We start from the raw sequence: 9,501 nt of genomic DNA, 5'->3' as shown, positions 1-9,501 counted from the left end.
GCGGGTCCGTTCGGTTCGCCTCCCCCGCACCTTTTGAACTTGTTGCTGCGGCTGCTCTGCCGGCCTGCGTCCGGCTCTGGGAAGGTGAACAGGAGGAGGGAAGCTCGGCAGGATGGGGGAAGGGGCAGCTGAGCTCGTTTGAGCTTCATTGATGCTCCCGGGGCGCCCGGATTCGGCGGTGGGCGAGCTGCTCCGTCTGCTTCTCCCTTTGCCGGTGCTCGGCGAGGAGAAAGTCTCTATGCAACTCAGCCCGGGTGCACGCTCGGCCAGGCTCGGACCGCGGGCGAGGCGCGTTCTGGGTGCAGACAGATGCTGCTGCCGCCCAGGCGGTGGCGGCTGCCAGCTCCCGGGCTCTGGAACTGTCACCCTGCACCTGAGCTGAACTTGAACAGAGAGTGAAGGGGCGACTGGACGAACGCTTCGGGCAGACACGAGGGGTGCTTGCGGATCAGGGCAGGAGGACCTCTAAGGACGCCCCCACCGCGCCCGCCCCACCGCGCTCCCGCCTCTGTAAATACAGCCCGAGGGACAGCGGTGGCCCCCGGACTCCCCAAGAGACCTGGGGCAGCGGCGGTGACCGCATCTGGGAAGCTACAACAGGTCGCCTTTTGGAGACTCCGTTGGCGGGAAGGGCCACTTGAAAAAGGCAGGTTGGAAAGAGCCCAAGGGGAGGTGGGAAGCGTTCCTGGAGTCGTGGAAAGAATACCACTGAGCGACTGTCCTTGGTTTTCTCTGCCCCACTACACAAAGCAAACCAGCCCCACGCTGTCCGCGTGTCAGAGGAGGAAGCAAAGACACCTGTTTGAAGAAACTGCTGCGTTCAAAGCCACCTGTGTACTTATTGGTGCCTGGAGTGGCCTGGTCCACCTGCCGGGAAAGGTCTGGGCGTGATTGCTAGGACCCTGTATTTTGCAAATAGCTGTCTTGGAGGGCAACTGGCCCTCCTGAAAACTGTGACTTCACCAGGAGCCCCACCGAGGAACAGGAGTGATACCCCTGGGCCGCCTTCCTCTGGAGCACTGACTTGACCAGAGGGAGTGGGTGGTTGGGGCTACTTTGACCTACTGTCCAGGCCCGATTGCCCGTCTGGCCTCCACGTCCAGGCACCATGGCTGCGGGGGTAGCGGCATGGCTGCCCTTTGCCAGGGCAGCGGCCATCGGGTGGATGCCCGTGGCCTCGGGCCCCATGCCAGCTCCCCCGAGGCAGGAGAGAAAAAGGACCCAGGACGCTCTGATCGTGCTGAACGTGAGTGGCACCCGTTTCCAGACGTGGCAGGACACCCTGGAGCGCTACCCGGACACCCTGCTGGGCAGTTCCGAGAGGGACTTCTTCTACCACCCGGAGACCCAGCAGTACTTTTTTGACCGGGACCCGGACATCTTCCGCCACATCCTGAACTTCTACCGCACCGGCAAGCTCCACTACCCTCGCCACGAGTGCATCTCCGCCTACGATGAGGAGCTGGCCTTCTTCGGCCTCATCCCCGAGATCATCGGCGACTGCTGCTACGAGGAGTACAAGGACCGCCGGCGGGAGAACGCCGAGCGCCTGCAGGACGACGCGGACTCGGACAGCACCGGCGAGAACGCGCTGCCCACCATGACGGCCCGGCAGAAGGTCTGGCGGGCCTTCGAGAACCCCCACACCAGCACGATGGCCCTGGTGTTCTACTATGTCACCGGCTTCTTCATCGCCGTCTCGGTCATCGCCAACGTGGTGGAGACGGTGCCCTGTGGGTCCAGCCCGGGCCACATCAAGGAGCTGCCCTGCGGGGAGCGGTACGCCGTGGCCTTCTTCTGCCTGGACACGGCCTGCGTCATGATCTTCACGGTGGAGTACCTGCTGCGCCTGGCTGCGGCCCCCAGTCGCTACCGCTTCGTCCGCAGCGTCATGAGCATCATCGACGTGGTGGCCATCCTGCCTTACTACATCGGGCTGGTCATGACGGACAACGAGGATGTGAGCGGGGCCTTTGTCACCCTCCGCGTCTTCCGTGTCTTCCGGATCTTTAAGTTTTCCCGCCACTCGCAAGGCCTGCGCATCCTGGGCTACACCCTGAAGAGCTGTGCGTCCGAATTGGGCTTCCTGCTCTTCTCGCTCACCATGGCTATCATCATTTTCGCCACCGTGATGTTCTACGCCGAGAAGGGGTCTTCCGCCACCAAGTTCACCAGCATTCCTGTGGCCTTCTGGTATACCATTGTCACCATGACGACGCTAGGGTAGGTGCCCACAAGGGAAATGGGATGGAGGTTGGATATTCTGTGGGGTGATTGGAGACCCATTGAAGTGATATCATAAATTAGAGGAAATAATTTTTCTCTCATGATCTAAATGGTTTTGAGGAACTCTTTCGACCTATGAAGGAGATATGATATAGAGATTAAAGTACTCAGGGAGTTGACTACTGATGCCTGAAAGTTGATAAATACAATAAATTGTAGAATTCCTGAATGTAAAGGCGGATCATCAATATTATAAGTACATAAAAACATACTAAGAATGAAAAACACAAAATCTCTGCCCCTATACAGGTATAATTATGCACCATATTTATTGAAATGCCCAGAAAGTGCTCCAGTGTATTCAAGTGAAAAGTTTTCATGTGCATTTGAAGTATCATTTTTATAGGAACAGATACTTTTGGCATGCGTTTTCCCTCTAAGAATTATAATTCTTATTTTACATTATAACATATAGATTATAAATATCATTATAAAATAATTTTGTAATACATATTTGCCTATTGCTACATATACATGTTCGTTGTGGCTGATAAGTTATTCAGTTTTAGAATGTCAGGGCTGAAACTGATCAGCTCTATCAAATGCAGTGGAATGATATTTGCAATATATTTGTCTCTAGGTTCATAGTTTCAAAAAAGGAAGCAAGTGACTGTCATCCACCATTTTTTGAGAAACTATAGAGCCCATCAGGCAATGGGTCCATGACCACTCAATAGTATCTGGTGAGACCGATGGTCACCAAGGGCTGGTTGTGTTATAGAAATTTGTGCATTCTAATTTTCTTCTAGAATTCTTTTGTGCATGCTTGTTTATTGGGGGTAATGGTGTTTTGCAAGCAAAGGGGCATATTCTGAATTAGTAGTTTGAAAAAATTTCAAGCTGGAATTAAGATTTTTTTACATTGAAAAAGAAACATATGAAATGATTAGTAATATTAAGCAAACTGCAGAAAAGTAGCAGCATTTACATATGAGAGAATCTAATAGCAAACTGCAGAAAAGTAGCAGCATTTACATATTAGAGAATCTAATAAAACAAGATGGTTAGAGCCTTTTACTTTTATGAGTTCTTAGATAAGACAAGTAGTGATAGTGCCCTTGCTTCAGCTTTATGCTTCTTTTCTGGCATAATTAATCAGTCCAATAGGGATTTCATAATGGCTACAAGAAAAAAGTTATTCCCAAGGCTGCTTTTTCAGTATTGTTTTTCTGGCTAATTTAATTGCCTTCTTTAAATGATAATGTGGTTAAAACCAACCTAATTTTTTTAGACATCTTGTGTTGAACAGAGTTCCTAATGTTGCCATCTAGCCAACTAATGGAATATTTTATATGTGAAGAATTTGGGGCTAAATAGGAAATTATAATACAGTAAAATAAAATAACATGACTTTGATTTAGTCTCACATGTTTTTGTAAGTTCTACTGGTACATTTTCAAAAATGAATTAGTGAAAATCCATATTCTATTGCTTGTATTTCTCTTTTATCCTGTTGGTAATTTTGTGACAAATTTTGAAGAAGATTCAGAATAGTGTAGGTGCTTAATTCTTATCAAAGGGGATATATATTTGGTCATGTTGTCTTTTTGTCACTTGAAATATTTATTAAGGACAATTGGATAGTGCAAATCAATATCAGGATTTCAAATTAGAAGAGCATATGAATAAAAAAGGACTGTGTTAAGAGGACATAAAGGAAGAAATATTAAAAGGAAATATATTTTTAAAAATCTGTTGTCAGTGGCACTGTTTTTCATGAAGTAGAGCAGTATATGGTGAGTCATTTTAATACTATATAATGTCTATAAGATTGAATATAGGCATCATTATAATGAATGTGATGAAATGGTAATTTCACCAGCTAGGAGTTATATTCTAGACATGTGAAGTTAGTATTATTTTAAAATTTGTTTCCTGAAATGACTTTTAAATTTTTATTTTATTTAGAATTTTATATTTGTTTTTAGGAGAACAATGAGGAAATGCTAACCATTAATGGCATTATTATTATATAATAAAAATGCTTATAAGCATCTACTTCTTGAAATAATTTAAGAAACTGAATCATGATGCCTGGAGTAAAGTCTATGAAATGGATTTAGTTCACATGATTCATATGTAAGTGGATTAGAAGAATTAAATATACACTTTCTCAGAACTTGGAAGCAAAATGGGAGTTACTTTAAAGATTTAAGTTTCATTGAAGTTGACAAGTTTAATTTTCAGGAATTAAGCTAATAAGTGATCCTGATAGGATATAGTAGTCATACTTTTAAGATGTAGAAATGTTGTGCAGTCAAAATACAGTCCATTTATTGGAAAATTATATGAACATTTGACAAAGCATATGTTAGCACAGTTTCTTAGGAAAATGTCCTCTGTTTCTCATCAAAATATATTTAAAATACATTTTATAGATATATATATATTTTAATTCTGCCTCTTTGTTTCTTATCTTTGGTTGCATTGTGACTCAAAGCTTTATTTAAGGATATAAAATATTTGACAAATCCATTGCCTGAATTTATTTTTTACTCTATAGTTTTATACTTATATGATGAAATATAAGGTATAAAACTTTCAGGAAAATATGCGTAGTTGAAGCTAATATCAAGCTGTGTCTGATAGATAACCAAGAATTTCCCATTACACTTTCTGAGCTCTTTTTACATGGCCATTATTTTTAATGGAGTTAATGTTCATCAATTAATGATAATACAAGTGAAAATGGAATTCTAAATAGTGGTTATCAAAAGTTTCAGCTCATGCAAACATCTATACTAGTAAGAGAGGAAATTGCCAACAGCTTTGTAATTCATAATTGACAGAATTATCTCCTCCCTCTCAGGTCATTTTAGACAATGTTCAGTCAGTATTTTTGTCTGAAGAAATGGGTCTTTCTTAGAACTATTGTATATTCACCTTTCGTAGAACTATTATATATTCACCTAATCATTTTTGTGCTGGCTGAAATACTAAGTATATCATTATACTATAACTTAACCATGCTTGTTCTAAATGCAATTGTTCAACTGCTGGTAAAATTATACTTTGAAGTATAATTTTAAGCCTTCCCATTTCCAATTAAAGCAGAAAACATTAAAGGCACAATTTTTTAAAAGTTAAAAAAAGACCCCACTTGGTAATGGTGTATGATCTTTTTAATATGTTGCTGGATCCCATTTGCTAATATTTTGTTGAGGATTTTGGCGTTATGTTCATCAGGGATATTGGCCTGTAGTTCTCTTTCTCTGTAGTGTCTTTATTTGGTTTTGGAATTAGGATAATGCTAGCCTCATAAAAATAGCTTGGAAGTGTTCCTTTCTCTTGGATTTTTTTTGGAATAGTTTGAGGAGGATAGGTGTTAGTTCCTCATTGAATGTTTGGTAAAACTGCCCTGTAAAGCCATCTGGACAAGGGCTTTTGTTTGCTGGGAGTTTTTTGATTACTGCTTAACTTACTCAGTAATTATTGGCCTATTCAGGTTTTCTGATTCTTCCAGATTCAGTTAATCCTAAGAAACCCAAAACACCAATCGGAAAGAATGTATGCACCCCTATGTTCATAGCAGCGCAATTTACAATAGCTAAGATCTGGAAACAGCCCAAATGCCCATCAGTAGTTGAGTGGATAAAAAAGCTGTGGTATATTTACACCATGGAATACTACGCAGTAGCAAAAAAGAAAGATCTCTTACCCTTTCAGACAGCATGGAGGGACCTGGAGAGTATTATGCTCAGTGAAATAAGCCAGTCAGAGAAAGACAAGTATCACACGATCTCACTCATATGTGGCATCTAATGAACAACATAAACTGATGAACAAAATAGATTCAGAGACATAGAAGCATGGAACAGACTGCTGAATCTCAGAGGGGAGGCGGGGATGGGTGGGTCAGTGGGAAGAGAGTACCCAAAAAACTTTTATGAAATAAGCATAACCCATGGACACAGGCAATAGGATGCTGAAGGCCTGGGGACGGGGGGTGGGGGAAGGGGCAGGGATGGGCTAGAAGGGATCAATGGGGAAAAAGGGGAACATATGTAATACTTACAACAATAGAGAGTTTTTTTAAAAAGAAGCCAATAAAAAAAAGAATGTCAGATTTTTAAAATCTGTGTTTGGCTATGTATCTGTTTCTCCATACCACATCCTTCCTTTCTGTGCATTAGGCCCTGACTACCCTACCTCCCTTCTTTCCATAGTGTAAGCTGGAATTACTGCCTTGGGAAAAAGGAACCTGAAACTCCTCCTTTGTCCTAATGGCCTTTTGGAGCTAGCTTCCAGGCCTTGTTTTTCATGCAGGTGGTAGGGTAGAACTTAAATGTTGCCAAATTTCGGAAATTTCAAAGTGGTCGCCAATAAAAACAACAACAGCTAACAACAAAACAATGTTGTGAAAATATATTTAACAAGCTTCAGGTTCAGTTTATCATTGTACCTCAGGTGCGTGATGTTTGAGTGAGAAGTGGTATCAGGTGGCATTTCATAATTGGAGGAGATTTTTATGTTGGGTAGTATCTACATTCTGAGTCATGATTACTAACATTTAGACCAGTGGTTCCCAACCTTTTTTTGGCCATGTCCCACCTAAGCATCTCTAAAATCCTGATATCCCTCGGCCCCCGACATTTAAGTCTTATTATTCAAAAAATGAACGCCTATTCACGTGGAGGAAGCCTAAAAGGCCACTTGGTCTAAACAAGCTTCCAAAGAACATGGCATCCATGAAAGAGAAAAGTAAAAGAATGAAAGGACAGTTGAAGTACTGAGGAAGAACTCACTAAGAAAGTATTGCTTAAAAAGTATGAAGTGATATGAAAAAAATAGCAAATAAAGTTTCAAAACATATAATAGAAAACTGAAATGCATAAATATGTCACAATATATATTTCTATAGTGTATATGAGGCCCCTAGATTCATAAGAAATGCAAAAATTTCACTATTAATAACTCATTCTCGAATTGCTCCCCTTAAAAATCAAATTGCCCCCCTGTGGGGTGTGTGCCCCATGTTAGGAACCACTGATTTAGACCCTTTAAGAAACAAAAATTAGGGAATGTATTATTCATGACATAAAACTTAAGAACTTAGAAGTGTCATTTTTTCAGCCATTACCTCTTCTTTAATTTTAAAATAAAGATATACTTAATATGGGAGAGAAAGTTACTATGCGACATTTCTGTAAAGTTTTGTTTAGAATAAACTTCATGATTTAATTACATAAATCATTCTGATTTCTGAACAAATATAGGAAAAAAAGTTTATTTATAGTATACATTCATCAGAAACATATATTGTAGAATTACTGGTACATCTATGCTTCCCAAAAAACTTAGTGTAGTTGTCTATAAGACTCTCAAACACTAGCTCTATAATATTTTAATTTTAATAGGTTTGTTAACTTGCTATTTTAAAAAAACAAAAAAGCAAAATAATTTTTCTTTTTGATTTTCCTAATAAAGTAGCAGGAAAATTCCCTTTTTTAGAATGGCATAATTGGAGTGGGATTTTATGTATATATACACACACACACACACACACATATATACATATACATACATACATTATATATGTTGTAAATATCATATATGCAAATAAAAATATTAAATGTTTTATTTGTTACCCTATATAATAAAAGGGTAATATGCAAATTGACCCTAAAGGAGGAACTACTGGGAACAGCTGTTTGCTATGACATGTATTGACCACCAGGGGGCAGATGCTCAACACAGGAGCTGCCCCCTGGTGGTCAGTGCGCTCCCGTAGGGGGAGCTCCGCTCAGCCACAAACCCACTGACAGCTGCGGCTGCGAGCACAGCGGTGGTGGCGGAAGCCTCTCCTGCCACCTCAGCAGTGTTGAGGATCTCCAACTGCATGCACTCCCTGGGGAATCGGGCCTAAGCTGGCAGGTGGACATCCCCTGAGGGATCCCGGACTGCAAGAGGGTGCAGGCTGGGCTGAGGGACTCCCCAGAGTGTACGAATTTTTGTGCACTAGGCCTCTAGTATATTTTATAACATATAAAATAGATTGTTACATAACGTATATGTTGTAAAATATATATTATTCAAAAAAAGAATAAACTTTTGAATATCTTCTTGTTATTTATCACTATTTGGACTACATAGCCTTGGGGGAATGTTGGGAGCATATCTTGCAGAGTCATTTATGTAGAAACTTTTACTTTACCCAGCTGTTACTGAAAATGGATGGAATTATTTTCTCCTGGCCAGCATCTTACATAAATATTGCTAACATGTTGATCAAATAGATCTTTACAATATGGGAAATAACAAAATTTATCTATCTGTTGAAGAGCATGCTATGAGTAACATCCATTTTTATTTTGACATACTACATCATATTTTTATAGATCTCTTTATAGAGGATGTTAATTGATGGTAGTTGAAAATGAACAATTAAAGAAATGTAGAAAATGGGATATATATGTATTCATCTTTTAGCAATACAGATAACCAAATCATGTCTTTATTTTGCTTCTGTCATTGGCTTAGAGACAGTATTTGACATGACATACATATTTTTTGTCTACTTTATTTTTTAAAATATATCTTTATTGTTGAAAGTATTATAGATGTCCCTCTCACCCCCCCTTCCAATTGACACCCTCCAACCCGCTCTCACCCCTATCCCAGGCCTTCACTTTCACTGCACTATTGTCTGTGTCCATGGGTTATGCATATATGCATATAAATTCTTTGGTTAATCTCTTCCTGCCACCCCCTCCCTCTGAGATTCATCAGTCTTTTTCATTTTTCCATATCTTTGGATCTATTTTGTTCATCAATTTATTCTGTTCATTAGATTCCAGATCATGTGATACGTGTCCTTTTCTGACTGGACCATTTTGCTTAGCATAATATTCTGCAGGTGCCCCCACGCTGTTGAAAATAGTAAGAGGTCCTTTTTTACAGCTGCATAGTATACCATTGTGTAAGTGTACCACAGCATTTTTAACCACTCATGACTATGGGCAAATGGGCTGTTTCCAGATCTGCTATTGTAAATAGCCCTACTATGAACATCGGGTGTATATATTCTTTCTGATTGGTGTTTTGGGATTCTTAGGATATTCCTAGAAATGAGATCACTGGATCAAACAGCAGTTCCATTTCATTTTGTTGTTGGTTTCTTTTGCTGTGCAGAAGCTTTTTAGTTTGATATAGTCCCATTTGTTTATTTTTTTCCTTTGTTTACCTTTCCCTTGGATAGTGGTGGGCAACTCCTGA

General features: G+C 40.8%; 1 protein-coding gene across 1 annotated transcript; it reads left to right on the top strand.

The window, feature by feature from the left end:
• Positions 1-6: 6 nt before the first annotated feature.
• LOC102761237 (potassium voltage-gated channel subfamily D member 2) lies at positions 7-2,595 on the top strand. The gene has a single exon (XM_006752789.2). The coding sequence runs from the start codon at positions 1,109-1,111 to the stop codon at positions 2,225-2,227; it is 1,119 nt and encodes a 372-aa protein (XP_006752852.1). The 5' UTR covers positions 7-1,108; the 3' UTR covers positions 2,228-2,595.
• Positions 2,596-9,501: the final 6,906 nt, after the last annotated feature.

The sequence above is a fragment of the Myotis davidii genome, unplaced genomic scaffold, assembly GCF_000327345.1.
Source record: "Myotis davidii unplaced genomic scaffold, ASM32734v1 scaffold331, whole genome shotgun sequence".
NCBI classification, from domain to species: Eukaryota; Metazoa; Chordata; class Mammalia; order Chiroptera; family Vespertilionidae; genus Myotis; species Myotis davidii.
Note: the sequence above shows the minus strand (reverse complement) of the source record. Positions and strands in the feature narration are given on the sequence as shown.